The sequence below is a fragment of the Miniopterus natalensis genome, chromosome 1, assembly GCF_054644295.1.
Source record: "Miniopterus natalensis isolate mMinNat1 chromosome 1, mMinNat1.hap1, whole genome shotgun sequence".
In the NCBI taxonomy this organism is placed as follows: domain Eukaryota; kingdom Metazoa; phylum Chordata; class Mammalia; order Chiroptera; family Miniopteridae; genus Miniopterus; species Miniopterus natalensis.
The window spans coordinates 20560662-20583757 of NC_142081.1; the positions used below are offsets into that span (position 1 = coordinate 20560662).

Consider the following 23096-nt stretch of genomic DNA (forward strand, 5'->3'; position numbering starts at 1 on the left):
ACCACCTTTTTCAAATACATTTTAAGAACAAACCAAGACAAAGTTATGCTGAAGTGATGGTGTTAGAAGTTAAGTACTGATGAAATTTGTACAAGTAATACCTCAAAAATCATCTGAAAACCTTAAACATCACTAGAATAATTATAAATTCTAAGTCATATCTTTATTCACTGAAGCACTAATGAAGGCAAAATATCAAACCAATGATCTCTCTCCCCCACCCCAAAATTCTCTTAGCCAAGAAGTTTGCTTTCACCCAGCTATAGTAATCAGCAAGTACAGAGTAGAAAATGCAAAGTTTATTGAGAATTTCAGTTAAATGGTCTGAATGACACGAGACTTGCTCTTAACCCTTTGGTTAAAATTTGCCAAGAATCTTTTACTTTTGGAATAAAATCCAATAGTAGAAGATCTGGATTCTGCATTTTCAAATGGGTTAAGAGAAGCTTTATAAGAAACATAAGCAAAACAAGTATATTATATTAATTCCCCCCTGCTGGAACCACACCCTGTTCTTATTTAAAACTACATCATCTTCTCACTGCTTAAAATGTTAAGCTGCTTGGAAGTAAAAGAGATAGCTCAGCAGGGTAGACTTCTAAGTCTTCCTTGCCAGGTTTCTGATGTAAAAATATAGTATTACAGTGTGTTTTATTTTTTAAAATTAAAAGTTCTAAGTTTTTACCTATACCTAAGCAAATTAGATGTTATGAACCAAATCCTGAACTGAAATCACCACAAAAGACGACCCTTTAGAAAGCTAACGTTATAGACTTCTCACACGATCACTTTCTAGTACACACGCTGCAAGCAGCTAACGAGGTCATTAGCTATATTTCAGAACAGCGTGGACCTTTAAGTGAATTTCCTGCCTACATTTTACTCATATATATCAAAATACAACCTAATTAAGAAAAATACTTTGTTTAAAGAAAAAAAACACATACTGAGACTCAAATGCCATTAACTTTAAAGCTTATTTTTTAATCCACATATGAAATCTAGGAATGTAGAGGTTCCACCTCTATATAAACACACAGTTTCTACCCAGAGTCCCCCATATCATACATGGGTTTAATAGGAAAACTCCTTAAAGAGCCTGTATTCTCCGGGAGGTAGGAATCAGGGTTCTCCACTTTGTACATTTTCAGAAGAATATGAGAAGCAGCTTTAGCAAGAGCTGAAATTTTAAATAAACTAATACTTTGAATTTAAAAAGCAACACTATTCCAAGGCATCACTAATCTGTACCTCATTTAGCAAACACTGAGAAGTAACATAACTCTATAGGTCGCATATTATTGAATGACAGAGTAAGGCAAACATCTCTAAGACGTATGATCAAAAGCATTTACAGGAGGTACACAGGAACTTTGAACTCACACTACATAAGCCTCTAATCAGCCTGGGCAAAATGAATTGCCTACACAGTCAAATAATTTTCCCCATCACTTAAGAGAATAAAATGCAGAACAACAAATCCAGCAGTCTATAGCAACCCTCTGCCTCCTCATTCAATAAGTTTTTCTGCCTCAGTTGACAGAAACTCAATTTTGAGATCTTACAGCAAAGAGACAATTATGCATATGGGGTAGGCTGTACCACATATTTGCTGGAATGCAAGAATGCCCTTTCATATATAACTGGTTTTCTTAAAACGTATACTCCCCTAAAGCCACCCACAAATAGATGAGCGAGTACAAGGGTAAGTTTCTTAGCATTCTTAAAATTTTCTTGTAAAAACACAGTAGAAGGTTCCTTTGATCAGGAGGAAAATAAAAAGTATCCAGAAATCTCCTTGAAGATGATTATGGAAACTTCTACCACTAAGGTGCACATCAACAGTAATAATCTGACCACAGATCTGAATTTAAACACCTAAGAATTTCAATAAAGAGACACTTTGTTCAAAGTGGTTGGTCTGTCTCCTACCAGTTCGTTTTCCTCTTCCTCTGCATCTTTCTTTTCTTCCTTCTGGTCTTCGATATTTGCATCAAAATCTTCCATCTCTACCTACACCATCCCAATAATCATAATAAAAAGAAAAAGACTGAGTTAACATTTAGGAAAACACTTAGTCCCTCATCAAGATCTGAAATGAGCAGTTTCCCAGAGAGAGAAGCACAGACTCACTGTTACATACTAAGCAATTTTTAACACTCTAAACTTTAAAACAGAAATGATAAAAGACACTCATATTCCTACCTTTCATTTTTCTGGGATATCTATCTTTACAATTTCCTATGAAGCTGAGTATAATGATCTGTCCTAAGTTGATAATTACCTGTTTTGAATGTCTATGAATTACTAAGATTTCCTTTTAAAATCGTTAGCAAGTATTTTTCCAATCAAGTCAAACATGTATTTAATTCAAACTTCAAAATGCAAGAAAGGGTACAGTGGGCAGTAAGGTGACAGTAGCTTGGTCCATAATGGTAAGAATGCAACTAGAGTAGATGGATTAGAGAGGTATTTATAAGGTAAAAGTGACAAAATTTGTAGACCACATGGTAAAGGGATAGGGTCAAGCTTTGGTATAACAAAGAATAGTGTCAAGGAATAACGTAAAAAGCCCTGGCCAGTGTGACTCGGTTGGGTGTCATCCCATGCACCGAAAGGTTGCCTATTCGATTCCCGGTCAGGGCACATGCCCAGATTGTGGGCTCAACCTCGGGAGGGGGGCATGCAGGAGGCAGCCAATCAATGTTCCCCTCTCCCTCTCCCTTCCTCTCTCTCTCAAAATCAGTACAAGTATTAAAAATTTTCTTTTGAGGAACAGAATATTAACAGTTTCACAGTATCTCCCTACAGATTACTATTACAAAGAGAAAAAGGTAGAAAATTTTGATGGATTCCACCTGAACCAAATGATCAAACCTTAAATCACCAATAGTGAAATAAATTGACAGTGTGTCCTAACAGATACACTGAGGACACATCACTTTTGTAGTATTCCTGCTAACGTTTAACCTAGAACTAATCATGCAGAGCCCTGGCCGATGTGGTTAGAGCATCATCCTGCGCACTGAAGGGTTGTGGGTTGATTCCTGGTTAGGGGCATACCCAGGTTTCAGGTTTGATTCCTGGTCAGGGTTTATACAGGAGGCAACCAATCGATGTTTCTCTCTCTCTCCCCTCCTTCCTCTCTCTAGAATCAATGGGGAAAAAACCTAAAAAACTAATCATGTATAAACAATCAAACAAACATAAAGTGAGGGGTATTCTACAAAACAAGTGACATACTTTTCAAAAATTCTGTCTTTCATGACAATGCCATAGCTAAGAAACTATTTTTTATATTAAAGAATGAGATCCTAGATATAAAAAAATTGTCCATTATGGGAATAACTGGTGAAATCTGAATATGAACTGTATATAAGGTAATTCAGACTTCTAGTCTTGTAAGAGAATGCCTTTGTTCTTGGGATACCTACTGCAATATTTAAGGGTGAAAGGTTAAGAGATCTGCAACTTAACTCTCAAATGGTTCCACAATACTAGTGATAACAACAGTAACAATACTAATAATGAGGAAAAGAGGGAGAATATATCTATATAGAGAAAAATGTGGCAAAATATTAATAACTGGTAAATCTCAAACTTGTACAAGTGTTCTTAAATATTTTTCAAAGTAAAAGGGTCCTTTTGCATTGCCTTTGAGGCAAAGGACACTCACCTCTTCAATAGCAGCATCTTGCAGCAAAGAACGAATGTCCAGACGCATCATATGACGAGGTGCAGTTTCCCAGTGATCGGCCATCTATTGATAGATTCAGGGGGTAAAGTTATCTCTTTAAAACTACTCAAAAAAAGACCAAATGGGCATCCAAGACAAATTAACTAATAGTGTGAAGTCTAACAGGCTAGTTCCAGGCAGAGCTAGGCGGGCCACCTTTTTCAGTTAGATACAAAGGATAAGAAACATTTACTAAAACAGGTAGAAAAGATATTTTGAAAGTAAAGGGGATAAATAAATTCCAGACAACAGGGATAATACAGTCTCTAAGGAAGTTTAAAATACAATGCCTTCTATGTTTCCAAAAATCACCTTGTTTATTTCCTTAAGCTTTCTTCCATGAATATTTCTCTTGCCACAAGTCTGGTTATCTGCACTCATTTCAGCCAAATACACCTAAGAAAGAATGAATAGCAATTAGGCAAACAAATGCAGCACTTACATGATAGATAACACAATGTAAGTTATCAAGACTCTAAAACTATTTTAAGTCTGTACCTCAAATCCCTTGGTTTTTGCTGCACTCCAAAACTGGTCAAAATGTCTAACTCTGTCATTGATGGCATCCAGGATGATGAAGGGGAAAAAGCCATCATCCAGAGTCTTTTTGAACGTTTTGAACATGCTGGTGCGATAGGTCTCCTCCATCTCAGCTTCATATTCATATTCCATTACCTAAGATCCCCAAAAGAGAAATGGAATTAGCAAAAGCAAAGAATCATCCTAAACCTCTTCCTTGGTCAGGGATAGGGATGACTATCCCTATCTGGATAGGGATGACTGTAGTCATTCCTTCACACCTGAATACTAAAGTTTGTGTTAAAAAATCAGAGAACTCGCCCTAGCCAGTTTTGCTCACTGGTTAGAGCTTCGGCCCGCGGACTGAAGGGGCCCAGGTTCAACTCTGGCCAAGGGCTCGAACCTCAGCTGCAGGCTCGATTCCCGGCCCTAGTCAGGGCACGTGCAGGAGGCAACCAATCGATGTGTCTCTCTCACATCGAGATGTTGCCCACCCCCCCGCCGCAAAGCAATGGAAAAAATACCCCCGGCTGAGGATTAAAAAACAAAAGAAAACAAAAGAGAACAAAACAAAAAAACAGAGAACTCTTTCTTTATCTCCAAGAAAGCCACATTTCTCCTTTCACTACTGTTAATGAATCAGGATTAACCATACCTTCTTTTTCACTTTCTTTCCAGAATCTGGATCTTTTTCTTCTTTCTCCACTTCAGTGATGAAGTAGTCATCCAGGCTTAGAACTCTGGGTGCAGGTCCTCCAAATTCTACCTCTTTATCCTAAGAATCAAATAATTAAGAAAGTTAAAGAGAATTTATGGAATAAATTAATGAATGTTCACACTAATGTCCCTTCTTGTGGATAAATAATATGCAATCTTCTGGTGGTTTAAAATCAAACAGAGGCATAAATATTTGTCTAAGCAGGTCAAAATTTATATGGAATGCCATCTACCACAGGAGCTAACTAGAATGGATCAAATGGGAAATTCTGTATTGATAAATGCTGCTTAGTAAGAAGACAAGTGGCTAACAAAAGCAACTGATTGTTTGGCTTTCCCATACTCACTCGAATAAGTTTTGCAACATGTGTCTTTCCACTGCCAGGCAATCCTCTCATTATAACAACAATCTGAAACACAAAGAAAAAAGAATTACACAGGGAAGATTTTTTTAAAAAAAATATATCTTTATTGATTTCAGAGAGAGGAAAGGAGAGGGAGAGAGAGAGATAGAAACATCAATGATGAGAGAGTCACTGATCGGCTGCCTCCTGCACGCCCCTGACTGGGGATCAGGCCCACAGACCGGGCATGTGCCCTGACCAGGAATTGAACCCCGATCACCTGGATCATAGGTCGATGCTCAACCGCTGAGCCACGCCTGGCCGGGCCAGGGAAGATTTTTTACAATAAGATCTTATAGTTAACAACGATCTATCATTCTCCATGAGAGACCACATAATACATCACAAAACAAACCTTAATAAATTTGAAAGGATAGAAATAATACAAAGTACTCTGACTATAATGGAATAAAATTAGAAATAGTAGAAAAAAATCTGGAAAATGCACAAGTATGTGGAAATGAAACATCATACTCCTAATTAACCAATAGGTCAAAGAAGAAACAAGAAGTAAAATCAGCCTGGCCGGGCATGGCTCAGCGGTTGAGCATCAACCTAGGGTCCAGGAGATCGAGGTTTGATTCCTGGTCAGGGTACATGCCCAGGTTGTGGGCTCGATCCCAGTGAGGGGCATGCAGGAGGCAGCCTATCAACAAGGACTCTCTCATCATTGATGTTTTTTTCTCTCTCTCTCTCTCCTCCCTCCCTTCCTCTTTCTGAAATCAATAAAGATATATTAAAAATAAGATAAAACATTCTTAAAAAAAAAAAAAGTAAAATCAGAAAATACTTTGAGATAAAAATGAAGACAACATACCAAAACTTATAGGATGCAGCTAAAGCCATGCTCATAAGGAAATTTATTTAGAAAGAAGAAAAATCTCAAATCATAACCTAACCTTCCACCTTAAGATGCTGTATAAAGAATAAACTAAACATAAAACAACCTGATGGAATGAAATAATAAACATTAGAGCATAAATTAATAAAACAGAGAACAGAAAAACAATAAAAGCTGTTTCTTTGAAAAGATCAACAAAATTGATAAACTTTTTGCTAGACTAAGAAAAAAAGAGAGAAGAATCAAATTATTAGAATCAGAAATGAAAGAGGAGACATGACTGCCAACCTTACAGAAATAAAAGAAGGGTTATAAAGGAATACTACGAACAATTATATGCTGACAAATTAGATGATGACATGGACATATCTCTAGAAGGACACAAGACTACTGAAACTGACTCAGGAAATAGATAATTAGAATAGAACTATGATGTCAGAGAATGACATCAGGGCAATGGCAGCACGAGAGATACTCTTGGCCTCTCCCCTGAAATTTCAACAAGTTAACCAACTATAATACAACAAAAAATTCCCTATTCATTAGAGGCACAACTTAGAGACTTGCACATTGAAACATCTAAAGATGGGCAACCGGGAATAAGTGAGGAGATAAGAAGGGAGGAAAGTTAAGACAGCCCTCAGACGCAGCCTTGCAGTTGAGAGCTCATGGAGCAGCCAGAAGAAGGGAGAAAGCTGGTGGTAGCAGGCACTTCCTTCAACCAGGAGGAACAGAGAGCTGCAGGGGCCAGTCCAGCAGGGCGAGCAGAGAGAACACTGACTGAGCCAGCAGATGCCTGACAGAGCGCGGGGTTCTACCTCGTGACTGTTGACTGTAGGGCAGGGGTGTTTTTGACAAAGAAATGGAACCACAGATCTCTGCCACCCCTTGGACTTCCAAAACTCGTCTCCTGTTGCCCTCAATGTTGGGTCAAGGAACATTTTATCTGCAAACCAAGAGCTATTGCAGTGGAACCACTGCTTCCCTCTGTGACTGATTCTCAGGTTTGTTTCTTGGGGCTGGACCCCACAGAGGTCTGGGGTTGCCATTATGGTGAGGGTAAAACAAACCCCACTCCCAAGCAGTCTGGCTGAACTGTCTTACAGAAGCCATGGAGGTCAAGTCTGGGAGATCACAAAGGTAAAAACAATCTTGCAATTCAGTGCCATCTACTGGAAAATAGTAGAAAGACCTCTTCAGAGAATGCTGCTATAGAAGGAATATTTATGCCTAGACAAAGGAGAGTAGCAAATACCATGACTAACCATAGTAACGAGGATGATCAGAAAGAAAATGAAAAATCCCCAGAAAGCAAGCTGGAACATATGGAAATATGTGACTATAAATGACAGTGATTTCAAGACTGAAGTTCTGAAAATCCTCAACGAGATGGGAAAAAAAACAGGCAATTCAGTGCACTAAGAAAACAAATCAATGAACAATACGAGTACTTTACCAACGAGATTAAAATTTAATAAAGAACCAATCAGAAATCCTGGAAATTAAGCATGCAATTAAGGAGATTAGGAATGAGCTACTGAGCATAGAAAACAGAGCCAACCAGATGGAGGAAAAAATTAGTGATATTGAAGACAGGAATCTAGAAATGATGGAGAGGGAAGAAGAGACAGACCTGAGCATAAAGAAAAATGAAAGAGCTCTACGAGACCTATCTGACTCCATCAGAAAAAGCAGTATTAGAATAATAGGCATTCTGGAAGAAGAAGACAGGGAGAAGGGAACAGATAGTCTATTCAAACAAACAGTGGAGGAGAACTTCCCAAACCTATGGAAAGAACTAGATCCTTGAATCCAAGAAGCAAAGAGAATACCTAGTTACCTCAATCCAAAGAGGCCTTCTCCAAGGCACACTGTATTAAAACTGTCAAAAATTAACGACAAAGAAAAAATCTCAAAGCCCCCAGGGAAAAGAAAGAAGTGACCTACAAAGGAAAACACATCAGAATTTCATCTGACTTCTCAGCAGAAACTCTACAAGCCAGGAAAGAGTGAAACTAAATATTCAAACATCTGAAAGAGAAATTACCAGCCACAAATAATATATCCAGCAAAATTATCCTTTAAACATGAAGGAGAAATACAGATGTTTCCAGGCATATAGAATCTGACAGACTTTATCACCAGAAGACCTCCACTGCAGGAAATATTCAAGGGAATTATTCTACCTGAACATAAGGTCACAACACTACAAGTAAGATCACCAAAAAACTTAAGGGATAATTTGTGACAACAAAAACATAAAAGGGGAGGGGATAAAGGTCTGAACTGCAAAGGGGGATGAACATCAGGTGCACTCGAAAGAAAACTATTGTATATATGCTGCTGTATTTTTTATAAACCTAATGCTAACCACACACAAAAATCCCCAAACCAGGACACATAGCTTAAAAGCAGAGGACATAGAGGAAAGTATGAAACACCACCAAATAAAAACAACAGAAAGAAGTACAAAGGAAAAAAAGTAATGGAGGCACAGAGCTACCAGAAAACAAAAGATAAAATGGCTACAGGAAATCCTCCCACATCAGTAATTACCCTAAATGTAAATGGTCTGAATTCACCAATAAAGAGGCACAAAGTAGCAGAGTGGATCAAAAAACAAAACCTAACCATATGCTGCCTATAAGAGACACATCTAAGCCAACTATATCAATAACATTAAATGAGAATAAATTAAACAATCCAATTAAAAGGCAGAAATTGTTAGACTGCATAAAAAAACATGATCCAACTATATGCTGTCTACAGGAGACATACTTTAGATGCAAAGACACGAATAGATGGAAAGTAAAAGGATGGAAAAAGATCTATCATGCAAACAGCAACCACAGAAAAGCTGGGGTAGCTATACTAATAATAGATGAAACAGGTTTTAAAACGATTTATATACATATACAACATCAAAATATCTGATGAAAATGTCTAGTGCCAGTTTATTAAAATGGAATCTAATTATTCTACAATATAAGATAAATTTAAAATGTATACATTGGGAGGTCACTAGGAAAATAAGCCCAAACTAATCAAGCCTCTCAATTCTCCCTCTTTTTGTTCCACATACCATCCAACCAAATCTACATTTTCACTCTTCAAAATGCAATTAATTGAGCTCTTATGAATTATTTTCTAAAGTTTTCAACATCTTTTTTTGCCAAGCAATTAAGCTCCAACTTTTGAAATTCTATAGGGCGGGTAATTTTTCAGATTATATGATAATTTGGAGATAGTAAGATGCCTTGAATCTGATATTATTAGTATCTCAGAGAAAAGTACAGAAATTCTGTTCAGAATATTAAATTAAAAAGATCTATTATCAGCTTCTGATTTGCAAGAAAACTCATCAACTACACAGGACTCACTCTCTCAGGTCTGCTCTCTCGGCCAGGGGGTTTCAAAATATCATCCACATTCTTAGATTCAGGCTTCTTCTCAACTCGTGGAGCTGGAGGTGGCTGGTGGCTTAGTGAAGGAGCTGGCAGGGGCATTCGCTCCTCTGGGTAAGTTCTTCGTTCTCCTAGAATTTCAGCAGTTGAACAAAATTACTACTCATGTAGTAATTATTTAAAATTTTAACTCTCTCCACTCATCCTAAGGTAATATAATTCATAATGGTTTGGGAGCCACTTTTAACCTTAGAGAAGCTTTACGTAATGAAAAATCATGAAAATGAAAAGATTTAGGTATGATTTCAGGCAAACAGAATGTTTTGAGGAATAGTCAATTCATCCTTATTTGTATTAAATTTAGGGAAAAAGTTAAGCAACAAGACATAGAACAATAATATATACTTACTGGATGGTTCTAAGTATGAGTTAGAGTTTGTCTGTAACTTTTGCTTTATAGTTTTAAGAACAAGAGTCACCAGCTTAGAAAGCTTGTTCTTATAAATAGGTGTAAGTTTCTAGTTTAAGTGGAATTTATAGCAGTGAAAAACTAAAAGCAACCTAAATATACAGCAGTAAGGCTCTTATATTTTATCCACTCAAGAGAATGTCATACAGCCATTAATATAATAGATTTACATATGAAAAAAATGTATAAAAAAACATTACCAACAGGAATAAGCACAAGAAAGAAATTGTATTTATACTTTGATTACAACGTCATTAATATGTATGTGAAGAGATAATGAGAAGAAAACATACAAAATTATAATAGCTATAATTTGGTGGGTGGTGGGATTATAAGTCATTTTATTTCTATTTTCCATATTTTTAATAATATAAAAAAGCAATTTGTTTTATTAATTATATTGCTATTTTTTATGATAATGCTGCCAAGTCTTAGAAATCTGAGTACATCTTACTCTGAAAGTTTAAATCCATAGCTACAATGGAAAGCATCTGTTGTTGGCATTCCCAACACCCTTATAGTTAATAAGGCACTGCTCTACCTCCAAACATGGATGGTCCTTCATAGGCCGGTCGGTCAGACTTTCGGTCATAGGGTGGCCTATCAAATCCTCCTCTTCTGGATGAAGAATGGTCTTTTTTGTCTCGATATGACTGAGTCCTAGAAGGTGTAACAGGGAGTGGTTTGGTAAATAAAAAATAATTGGAGGTCTCTGTCTCATAACGCAACACCATTACCTGCCCAATTTTCCCTGTAAGTAGTTACTACACATAGTCAATATTTATATTCTTATTTTACTTTTCTATTTAGATCTCCCTTGCACAGACACATCTAAACAGCTCAAAAATTGCAAAAAAAGTTTGCCTACTAATTAAGTAATGACTATGCTTTATTGACAATACTATTTCCTTCCCTTTCTAGCTATCTCCACCCATTTTATTTTCTGAAATTTATGCTAGCAAAACTCAAGCATCTAGTTTCCTGAAAATTGGTCCAGAACTACTCTTTCCTCTCCAAATTATATACATGAAAGAATATGCCATTTACTAAATTTCCTTTAGACACATTGACTTTTGCTGTACTCAAGTATATGGTAATTTACACATCTGACAAAGATATTTTTCATAGCATACCTATCATCTCGAGGTCGGCGTTCTCTGTCAAATCGATCCCGGTCGTAGTCAATAACACCACGATCCCGGTCTCGGTCTCTATGTGTCTCTCGATCCCTTTTGAAATCTCGATGGTCTGACATGACATTTCCTTGACGATCAAAATAAGGCTCACGGTCTCTGTCTCTATCATAACGATCACGTTGGCCTGCATGCTCTACAAAAACAATTAGTACAAAGTAAGAACAATATCCCTTTTCCGGAAATAAAAGCAAAAAAGTTCAAATCTAACTTTAGAACCAGGATAAACTGTTGCCCTAATTTCAACTTATGAATCTTTTAGCTATATTTAAAAGAGGCCCAAATATTCTTACCAAAGGGGAAATCATGTGATAATTAGGTACTAAAAGTTTTTTTTAAAATACTGATCTCTGCCCAGCCGGGAGTGGCTCAGCGGTTGAGCATTGACCTAGGATCCAGGAGATTGAGCTTCGATTCCCAGTCAGAGCACATGCCCGGGTTGCGGTCTGCAGCCAATCAATGACTCTCTCATCATTGATGTTTTTATCTCTCTCTCTCTCCCTCTCCCTTCCTCTCTCTGAAATCAATAAAAACATATTTAAAAAAAATAAAATAAAATACTACTCTCTCTGGGACTCCTACCTGTCTCAAATGTTGATCTTTCAGGTAGTGGATCTGGGCGCAGAGTTATTCTTTCTCCATAGGGTATCTGTTCAACTTTGTTAGTGGATATATCTGGTAAACAAAGTCAGGGATAAAACACTGTATGAGTGAAAGCTGAAGTTAATAATTCTTTTAGAATCCCAAATACAAACTTACCACCATTACTCACCTCGGCCATGGCCATAATCAACAGTCTGCTGTACTGGTGGTGGTTTGGACATTGGTGGCATACCCATAGGCATTGGGCCAGGAGGGGGAATGGAAGGGTGAACAGGTGGGGGTGGTAACACTGGAGCAGATGGAATAGTTGCAGTTTCTGGTTTAAATTCTGAATTCAGTCCTTGTTCATCATTTGTATCCCAGAGGCCATAGAAAGAATCTTCATCCCAGCGTTCCTGTTCCACAGCTGAGGTTTGTGGCTTTATCACTGGAGGAGGTGGAGGAGGCGGTGGCGGTGGTGGTGGGGGTGGTGGTATTGGGATAGGTGGCCTGGTCACAGGAACAGATGATCTTGCTGGTGGAGCAGAGGGTCTTACAATTGAACCTGGTGGTTTACCCATAGGAGGGGGTGGTCTATAGGACCCTGGAGGCTGGAGAACAAAATAAATACCTTAGTGGGTGAGGATACCATCATGTTTTTACACATCAGTAAAAGTGAAAATCTGGTTCTCAATACACAAAAGAAAAATTTAATAAACTGTACTCAAAATTCAAAACTTTGTGCTTTAAAATACACCACTAGGGAGAAAATATAGTTGGCCCTTGACCAAATTAGGTGTGAACTGTGTGGATCCACTTAAACACAAATTTTTTTTCAATAAATACCTGCACTGTTTTCGATTTGCACTGCTGGGAGTCCATAGATGTGCGTGTGTGTGTGTGTCTCTGTGTGTAACTGTATGTACTAATCTATGCTATTTTATATAGGAGGCTTGGGCATCTGCAGATTTTGGTATCCACAGGGGGTCCTGGAACCAATCCTCCCAATTCCACGTAGATACCAAGAAACAACTTAAGTTTTGGGGAGTTAGAAGTTATATGAAAATTTTCAACTGCAGAAGGGGAGGGAGGTGCGCCTGGGGTGGTGTCCCTAGCCCCCATGATGTTCAAAGGTCAAATGCATATGCAGGACTTGTATGCAGAATATGAAAACTTTTATAACTTAATAAGACAAATAATTTAAAAAATGGAAAAATATTTGGATATTCCTCCAAAAAAGATATATGAATGGCCTATAAGCACATAAAAAAATGCTCAACATCATTAGTCATATGCAAATTTAAACCACAATGAGATACTATTTCATATCCAGTAGAAAGGCTATAATTGATAACACAGATAATAACAAATGATGGCAAGGATGTAGAGAAACAAGAACCCTCTTAGATTGCTAGTGGAAATGCAATATGGTGCAGCCACTTTGGGAAATGGTTTAACAGCTTCTCAAAAAGTTAAACATAAATATATCGTCAACTCAGCAATTTCATTCCTAGGTATCTATCCAAGAAAAAAGCATTTCCACCCAAACACCCGCACACAAATATTCATAGGATTATTCAAGGAGCCAAATGTCCATCAACTGGTGAATGAACAAACACGACATGGTATAGGTACACAACAGATTACTACTTGGTAATAAAAAGAAATGAAATGCTGATTTAGGCTACAACAATGGATGAATTTTAAAAACATTAACTAAGAAGTCAGTTACAAAAGATCATATATTGTATAATTCCATTTAAATGAAATACCTAGAAAGGCAAATCTAAAGAGACAGAAAGTGGGTTAGTTGCTGCCTGAGACTTGGGGTAGGAATGGGGATTAACTGAAAATTGGCACAAGGGATCTTACCAGGGTGTTGAAAATGTTCTAAGTTGGATTGTAGCGATGGTTGCATAACTCAGTAAATTTACTAAAAATCAGTGAATTATATACTTAAAATGGACAAATTATATGGTATGTAAATTATACTTCAATTGGTGGTTTAAAAAAAAGAAAAAAAATTGCCCTCAACACTATTACCCCTTCCCTAATGTGCCACCCTCTCTTTCTTCTCCTTCCAGAAAATTTAGGACACTAGCTACTTAGATACAGATGTCCCAGGCCCACCCAAAACCTACTGAAGTTCTGCGGGTTAGGTCCTGGCATTAGTTTAAAAAAACAAACAAGACCCTTCATGAGTAATTCTGATGTTCACCACTTAGTTAAGAACTTCTGCTGTATTCCATCTTCCCACTCTGGTGACCTATCTCCTCCAAAAAATTGTGAATTTCCAGTGAGAGAAACAAACTCTAGCTAGCCTCCTCACTTCTATTCAGTTATCTGATTGACAACAGCAGTTTGTGATACATACAACACGAGCACCAGAAAACAATAAAAGAAAGAAACCAATGAAAAATACTTAGAGGCCACTACAGGCTAGAATTAAAGACAAATGGTGATTATCTAAAGGTAAATTTTAGGTTATGACACTTGAAACTGTTAAGAAAATGCCTACGTAGGACAAAGCTATCATGTCTGTAGTACAGCTATTCACACGTTTTAAATATCTTAAGAATTCTTGGAACAATGTTTACAAATAAAACAAAAAGTGTTGTTGTTTTATTCATACTACATAGTGAAAACACCAGATACATTTGTAAAAAACAAAACACCCCTACAATATTTATATGAGAAAGGATTAATATCTGTATTATAGTAAGGATGATATAAATTGGTAAGAAAAACCTTGAGTCAAACAGGTAAATTGGTAAAGAACAAAAATAGAAATTTTACAAGAAGAAATATAATTAACAAATATGGGAAAATATTAATGTTCACTAATTATCAAAATGCATATTAAAATATTTTATTAAAACTATTATATCTACCAAATAAATTAAATAACTGATGCCTGCAAGGCTACAGTACAGATGTTCTACGACTGTTGTAGAGAGCCACTTGCTATATTATAGGAGTCATTAAAAATGCCCTTATTCTTTAACTGAAGTATTCTACTTTGGGAGTTTAAAAAATACTTTAAAAAAGTTATCTAAAATAATAACTTGATACAAAGACATTCATTAAAGTTGTATTAATAATAAAAGTGAAAGATTAGAAACAACTGTCCAAAAGAAATGGAAGTTTTGATAAATTATGTATAAAATAATAAAGCATATAGCAATATGAAAAAATGTTTAATGACTATTCAGTGAATAGAAAAATGTGGATCTATAACCTAGAGTTTCTATTTGCTAAGAGATACAAAGATAAAAAACATAGCTCCTATCCTTATGAGCTCAGTTTAGAAGGAAAAACAGACAAGAAAACAATCAAAATACAATATGACAATGGCTATGACAGAGGCCCTTACAAGATGTTACAGGGGCGCATGTGAGGGCAATTGTTGTACCCAAGTGGAAAAGATACAGAGCTGAGTTCTAAAAGATGCTCAAGAATTAACTGGTTGGAGGAGGAAGTAGGAAAAGAAAGAAAAGCAGCTCTAGGTTTGTAGAACCACATGAACGTACGAAGGCATGAGGAAGAGCCTGGCACACTCGAAGAGTTGTAAGAAGCCACATATGACTGGAAAGTGGAGTAGCCAGTAATGGTAAGCAGAGCTCAGGCCAACTCGGGAAGAACACAAAAAGCCGTGAAAAAGAATCTAGATCTTATTCTGAAAGCAATGGCGGAATACTGAAGAGTTTTAAACCCAGGGCACGACATGGTGAGATTTGTTTTAAAATGTCCATTTTGGCCAGAAGTCACATCAGTGTTGCCTAAAGTGGAGTGTAGGGGTAGTCCTGACTGCAAAGGGGCATGAAAGAACTTTTCAGGGTGTTGGAAATTTTTTTTATCTTTTGGTACACATTTGTTAAAACTCAAACGGTAGGCTTAAAATGAGTATGTTATTGTATGTAAATTATACCTCAAAATTTGATTCAAAAAATAAAATCATCCCTCTGCCAGCAGAATGGAGAATGGATCAGAGGAGAGTAAGATGGAGACAGATGCGATGTTTCTGCAATAATCTAGGCAAAAACTGATGAAGACTAGAATTGAGGTTGTGGGTTGGAATATTTGAACAATATTGAAAAGGTAGGAAAATCAATCTATAGCATGGCTGAATATGGAAGGGTAGGACAGAGGCTGATGAGGTGATGGTGAGGAGAAAAAGCATGTTTGATGAGGATGATAGAGCCCCATTTTGAATATGCTGAGTTTGACAGGAGACATTCCAAAGAGAGAAACTGTAGGCAGATGGATGCACACAGGTCGTGAGATATGACTTGAGGAGTCAACATCACGGTGGTGATTTATGCCAACAACTATGTATGAGTTTTAAGTGTTAGACAAGGACGAAAAGGAACATTGAGAAATAAAGAGTTAATTTGATGAAGTGATTCAAGTGTTTTTCTCTCATTGTATTGTTAAAGGTAAAACAACAAATAACAACAAAAATGAAAGCATAACAAATGGAAAACGTACATAAGTCTTTAACATGAACCACCCCTTGTTCTGGCCTGAACTGGGCCATGATATTTGATCCCTTCCCTAGCTGAAGGACAAGTAGCTTGAAGAGGTGGGGAGACTATGAGGCTCACATAGCAGAGCTCATGGGGAGTCTTTGCACTGCCCAGATGGAAAACAGGACTATTTGAACAGAAACGATTATTAGAAAAATTCGACAATTTGTGAACATGAAGCCATACAGTTCACATATGCTTGGTGTACTTATCAAAACCTGGGGGAAAAGGGCCATACTTTTACAATTTTCAAGTCAATTACCATTAGCTTTTTACTTTTCCAAAATTTACATTTGTTTATAGTGGAAATTTATACTTGCTGTAAATACAAAAAGATCAAACAACAGACAAATATACAAAGTAGGAACCATTGCATTTTCTGAGCACACATTTTCCCATACCAGATACATTCCAGGTCTTGAAGATGTATTCTGCAATCTTGAATCCTGAGGTGGTAGGTGGTCAGGCATCTGTGGCTCAGACCCATAGTCCTTCATCTTTTGAAGCTGTTCTTTCTGTTCCCTGTAAACAAATAAAATTGCCATTGTACATAAGGCATGTCTACTCCATTCCTAAATAATTAAAATTAACATAGAACAAAAAACAAGACCTAAAAATTCTGTTCTAAAACTCTCTACAGTGCTCACAGAGCACCTCTAGGGTAACAACACTCTCTTGCCTTTAAGTTAGGTAGCTAACTGATCGGTCATCTCTGACCTATAAATAATTATAAATTGCTGAAGATCTTCAAGGACAGATACTACAACCTGCCTCATTAGTCTATTCAAATATCTCATTTACTTGTCATGGTTTTCTTTCATCCAACCAAAAGCTCTCTTGCTATTTTTTTGTTCAATATTCTTTATTTAGACCAGAGGTTGCAAAGTGGTGGCCCATGGGCCAAATCTGGCCTAGAAAGGTTTTTTTAAATTTGGTGTTCACATCAGTTTTCTAAATCTGAATTAGTTGTCATTATTTATGAAGCAAAATATTTCATCTAGAAGTTCAAATTTTAAAGAGATTTGGTAACACTGGGCCTACATTCCCCTCATGCCAACAATCAGCTGAGTGGAGTAGTGGCTGCCCACTTTAGACAAAGTCAGTTTGCCACAATCCTCACCATACTCAGTAGAATTATACTGGTCCACTTTCACTCACTTTTGTTACCTGTCTGCTTCTTGTGGGTATTTTAGTTAATGGCCCCTGCTGCACATGGTGAGAACAATTGTCAGTCTACACCTTTGAAAACACTTTATATTCCTAAAGAGTAATTACGTAACTCTTCAAGTTTTTCTTTAAATGTCTGGTCAAATTCCTTTTACTTTTCCTTACAATGATCACCTTAAACACATGTAACATCTACTACAACCTCTTCAGACCTTTTACAATTTTCTCCCTGCATTTGTAAAGTGTAGTGACTCTAATGGACACAAAATAAGGGCCAAGTATATATAAAAATATTATTTTATGCCTTGTGTAAATCATGACTTTATACCAACACAACATAGCTTACTTGTATTCAACTATGACTACTTTTATCCATCATTTCATATATTTTGCTTAATTATGTGTATGTTGCCCAGAAAGAGCTTTTAAAAAAGGATAGTGAAGAGGCACCTTTTATCCGGCATTTCTATGCAAAGCGATAATGGATGGAAAAGGAAACTGTTAAAAGAAAAGGAAAGAAACCGTGGCAGTTTAGCAACACCAATCAGCTTGGTGTTTTCCAAAAACAAAATAGATTTGAGTTGGACAGACTGTGTTTGAATCCTGGGTTTGCCACTTTTTAGCCAAGTGGACTTAACCTCTCTGAGTCTCAGTGTCATTTGTGAAGTGGGGATACTACTACTTATCTTTACAGGCCTTTGAGATATAAGGATTTGAGATAGGAGACTTGAGATAATATATGCTAAATTATTAGCACAGTGGCTAGCACATAGGAGTGTTAAATTAAAAGTGTCTATAATTTGAAAGTGAGTTTTATAGTAGCTAAATATTCTAGGGCATGCTTTCCATATCTTCATTAATAATCTGGAAAAGTTAAACCTCATAGAAATCCGTTTTGCCACCTGATCTTTCACCTTTACCTACAGGTATTTTTCCTCATCATACCTTTAAAGTCATAAAGCTTTCATTATAATTTCAATTGGTGTAATCCATAAATATAGATCAGAATTGAATAATGAAAGAAATACAAAACACTGGAATATATCACAACCTAACCATGAATTTATTTCCTCAAAACACTGCTTATTCCTAAGAAACTACTCAAAAAGCTTGCAATCTGCCAATGACTCCTAAATTCTTATATCAGGATATAGTTGGTTGAAGGATGAAACAATATATACAAAGCTACGAAGCACTTAGTACAATTCCTGGCACATCATAAGCATACAATAAATGTGGGCTTTTGTTATTGCTACTACATGGGAAGCATTATGCTGATACCTATACATACATAGTAAGTTGACTGTAAGTCAAGAAATCCAAACTCTATTCTCTATCTCACAAAGAAAATACTCAATTATGTATAAACAAGTAACATCCTCAAGTAGAGATTCTAGTTATAATGAAAGATAAAACATCCCCAAAAGAAAGTATCAACGGTTAGACAAATCTGAGGATGCTTCCAGGTAAATCATTCTTAGCTTCAACAGAGAAAAATATGAGTCCTTCAAGCATTTTCCAAAGTTATATCAAAGATCAGTGAATATGAAGTCTATCAGATCTAATACCGAAGAACAAACCGCCTCCTGGGGAAAAACAGGATGTTACATATGAACTCTGACATCCAGAAAGTTGAAGTTTGACACTTGAAACATGCATAGGCATGGCATGTCAGCAACGCATCTATAAAAGCCAAGAACGGCCATCAAATTTTCACATTTCAGAACATAAGTTTATAATTAACACAATTCCTAAATACCCATCCTAACCCTAAAACAACGCGGAATGATCAGAGATATAATTAAAATTATGTGATAAGAACTTGAAGTAAAAGTAATTCCATTCAAATATATCACATCAGTTTAAAAAGAGCAGTCTGAATGTGGTTTTGACTAAAAGAAATGATCTTAAGTAGTCAACTTACCGAAGCATTTTCAGTTCTTGTGCAGCTTTCAAAATGATTTCGTGCTGCCTCTGACTGAGAACCATTACCCCTCCAAGGCCTTGGTCAGAGTCTAAATTTGCATCCGACCCCATCATTTCAGAAGAATGATGTGAGGAGGGCATGTGTTCCGCAATGGGGGAATGTCTATCCACATCAGATGGGTACCATCTGTCTGACAACCGTTCTCTTTCCCAGTCCATTCTGTCAGGAATATAATCTCGCTTTTCCCGCCATGTATCTCCTCTTTCTGGATACTCTCGGATCCTCAACTCACCCCTATCACGGAAATCTCGATCATACCCATGGTCTCGATTTCTTTCTTCTCTCCATCTATCATCCCGATATCTATCCAAAGGTGGAAGAGGTGGGAGGGGCGGTAAAGGTGGAAGAGATGGAATATCCCGTTCATGGAACTGTGATTCTTGTTCATCCAGCGGTCTCCCATAATCTCTGTCCCACTCATTATCCAAATTTCTATCATACACATCCATGGGTCTTCCAATCCGATCCACATCCCTGTCCAAGTCCCTGTCCATTTCCCTGCTGTAGTCCTCATCCATATCCTGCTCCCTCTCCCAGTCATCCCACCACGGGCCTCGTCTGTCTCCATCGTGAGATCGAGAGGGTGGTGCTGAGAACCTGTCCTCTCTGTTATATGGATCTAGTGTGTCATCTCGATAGTCATGCTCACACTCTCTCCAGTATCTCTCTCTATCCCAATCATCAAGTCTTTCTCGTTCCATTGGAGCATTTCTACCATCTAGTGGGAACTCTTCATGCCCTCTCTCTTCTCCATGGTTCCACGGAGCCCGAGGAGGCTCATCTCGGTGATATGGATACATTTTTTCCCCGCCATCTCCTGGTTCTGGTCTAAATGGACCTCTGTCACGACCAAAATCTGGTCTTCCCAATCCCCTTTCCCGACTTCCAGGCCCTCGAGGTGGTGGTCCCCTCTCCCTGCTCCCAGCTCTTCGAGGTGGTCCTCTCTCCCTACTCCCAGCCCTCCGAGGGGGTCCTCTCTCCTGACTGCCAGCTCTCCGAGGTGGTCCCCTTTCTCGGCTGCCAGCTCTACCCCTGTCCTGGCTGCCTTGCAGACCACCTGGCACTTTCTCCCGACTGCTTCCTGGTCTCACCAACACTCTTTCCCGACTGCCTTCTCCTCTGCTCATCTTCTCTCGACTGTCTTCTCTCCTACCTATCATCTTATCATGAAAGTCTTCTTGCTTGACTAACCCTGGGCCACGACTGATTGCCTGGCCTCGACCTCTGTTTACCAGTTCTTTATCCCGTGTGTCTTCCATTCTGCTTTGCCCAGGACCTCTGTAAGATGAGCTGCTGCCTCGATTGCTTTCTAACCTATTATCTCTGTTATCTGGCTGAGGCAGCCCTTTATCTTGGTTGTTTTCTGAATGGGGCAGACCAATACCTAAAGGTTTAAAATCATTATCTGTGGTTAATGATGATGATGTTGCTACTATTGCTCCTCCCTCCATCCCCCCTGTTTTTGAGGGAAAAGTAGATTGAGTAGGTACAGGTTTATTTGCAAGGGATACAGGCTGAGTAACAGCTTGGGTTTTGTCCATTTGAGTCTCCATACTCTGAGAATTCTGGTCCCAATTAGAAGGCTCTATGGGCCCTTCCGAGACTTCGCTTTTAGGTGGCTCTTGTTGAGAGTCGCTTAGATTCTCATTTGCCTGAGCCGCCTTGGCATCCTTTACATCTGCACCAATGGATAATGCAGCTGATTGCATGTTTAAATTCTTCTGCTGGTTACTATTGGTGTCTGCTAATGGTTCTTTGTTTCCTGAAAGAGGTTCTGCTTGTGACTTAGGTTGCTGCTGATGTTGCTGTCCCAAAGCTGGTTTGGGGCCTTTCCACTGTGGTCCACTCTGTCGAGGACTTAGGGATGTACTGGGGGTAATATAAAACTGAGATGCTGGCCCCCGAGGGATCATTCCCCATTTGCTTTTAGTGCCCTCTGCTGGGTGACCTTCATATCTGGGTCTTGGCCCATCGGGGCGATTTCCTTCAAAACGAGGCCCTTTGGGTCTCGGTCCTTCACACCTTGACCCTAAATCCTCAAATCTTCGAGGACCATCAAATCTACAAGTAAAACAAAAGATATTACTCAAGACAGTAAAGCAGAAAAAAATTCTCCATGTAAGAATATTTCAGGCAATCTTGCCTTAGAATCTGTTTACAACGACTCTTTCAGTCATTAAAATATCTTAGAACCAGTATGTTAAGGTGGCAGTACTCTGAAGGTCTTAGGACAGGCTTTGGAAATCATGTCAGTTTTATCTAATTCATTTTGACACATCTCCTGCAGCAAGTCACTGATATACTGAATTGTTGAAAAACAAAAACAAAAAACACACAATTATAAACATTGTGCCTTAGTAGACAGAAAAGTCCACTAATTTTAATGGAAAAAAATAAATTTCATAGCTATCTTCAAGAGTACTTTTAGAATTAAAATATAACTAAAAACTACAAAACAAAGATAATACAGGATGATTATATTGTTGGAGCTAGCATTATCATTTTAACTAAATGACAAAAGTTTAAAAAACCAGCAGCCAACCATATCTTAAGAGTGTGCCCTGACATTCTAAAGTCTGGACAGAGATGTTTTGCTATGAATCCATTCACTGATTCAGTAAATATTTAATGCACATTTTTAGTGCACATCTCCTATCGAGTACTACACTACATCCAAGGGATATATGAACAAACTGTCATTTGTGCCCCCAAAGGGTATGCAATCAAGGAGAAGTAGAATCTAAGTGTAAATATGTGCTCAAAAGTGCAATGACTAAAGTCTGCCCACATACAATAATGGCGGCAGAGGAAAGAATGGTCAATTCTACCAGTGTGGTGGTGAGGTGTTGTTCAATAAAAGCTTTATAAACAGAAAGTGCTTAAATGAAGTCTTGAAGGAAAAATTCTCTCAGATCAGGCTAACAGAGTGTGCTGGAGATGAGGGAAGTGGGAGGCAGGGCATCTCAGGCTAAGGAAGCATTCTGAGGAAAGGCAGAGAAACACATACCAGCACAACATGTATGGAAATGCAAACAGTTTAGCATGGCTGAAGCAGAGAAGACAGAGTCAGGGAGTGCTGGGGAAGAAGGAGAAATGGGAAAGTAGTGCATTGAGAGCTAAGGGAAAAAGGCAAGCAAGGGTCCATGTCCAGAAGACCTTGAAAGCCTTGTATGGCAGACACTACTGGTGCTCCTCCAATACCCATTCCCCCTTTTCTATAATAATTGAGCTTCTCCACTTTTAGCTGGACACAAGCTAGCCAAACTAAAGACTCTCTTTTCCAAATTCTCTTGCAGCTAGAACTTGTAGTGATGTTCTGGCCGGTAGGCTGAGAATGAAAATGATTTACACATCCTTCTGGGTTGTACTCTTAAAGGGCACACATCCTCCTCTTCACCATTTCCTTTTTCATGCTGGCTCTGCCATGGTAGTGAAGTTATCTTGACCCATGTAGTTGAAGGCAACATAGTAAGGGATGCTGAAGTAACAAACCAGAAGGAACCTGGATTCCTGACACTGTAGAGCCATCACGTAAGTCTTGAGAGAAAAAG

At 38.0% G+C, this 23096-nt stretch overlaps 1 protein-coding gene across 4 annotated transcripts in view; it reads right to left on the minus strand.

Annotated features, from left to right (window-relative positions):
- YLPM1 (YLP motif containing 1) overlaps positions 1-23096 on the minus strand; it is a 69688-nt gene that overhangs the window by 18228 nt on the left and 28364 nt on the right. For all 4 annotated transcript variants that reach the window (XM_087819142.1, XM_016208659.2, XM_087819136.1 and 1 more), the window contains exons 5-17: positions 19483-21606; positions 16793-16913; positions 12056-12476; positions 11866-11958; positions 11224-11419; positions 10632-10750; positions 9598-9752; positions 5320-5382; positions 4911-5030; positions 4235-4411; positions 4049-4132; positions 3677-3760; positions 1933-2013 (exon numbers count right to left, since the gene is read on the minus strand). In XM_087819142.1, the coding sequence (XP_087675268.1) occupies positions 1933-2013; positions 3677-3760; positions 4049-4132; positions 4235-4411; positions 4911-5030; positions 5320-5382; positions 9598-9752; positions 10632-10750; positions 11224-11419; positions 11866-11958; positions 12056-12476; positions 16793-16913; positions 19483-21606 (3838 nt within the window). The remainder of the gene's footprint in view (positions 1-1932; positions 2014-3676; positions 3761-4048; positions 4133-4234; positions 4412-4910; positions 5031-5319; positions 5383-9597; positions 9753-10631; positions 10751-11223; positions 11420-11865; positions 11959-12055; positions 12477-16792; positions 16914-19482; positions 21607-23096) is intronic.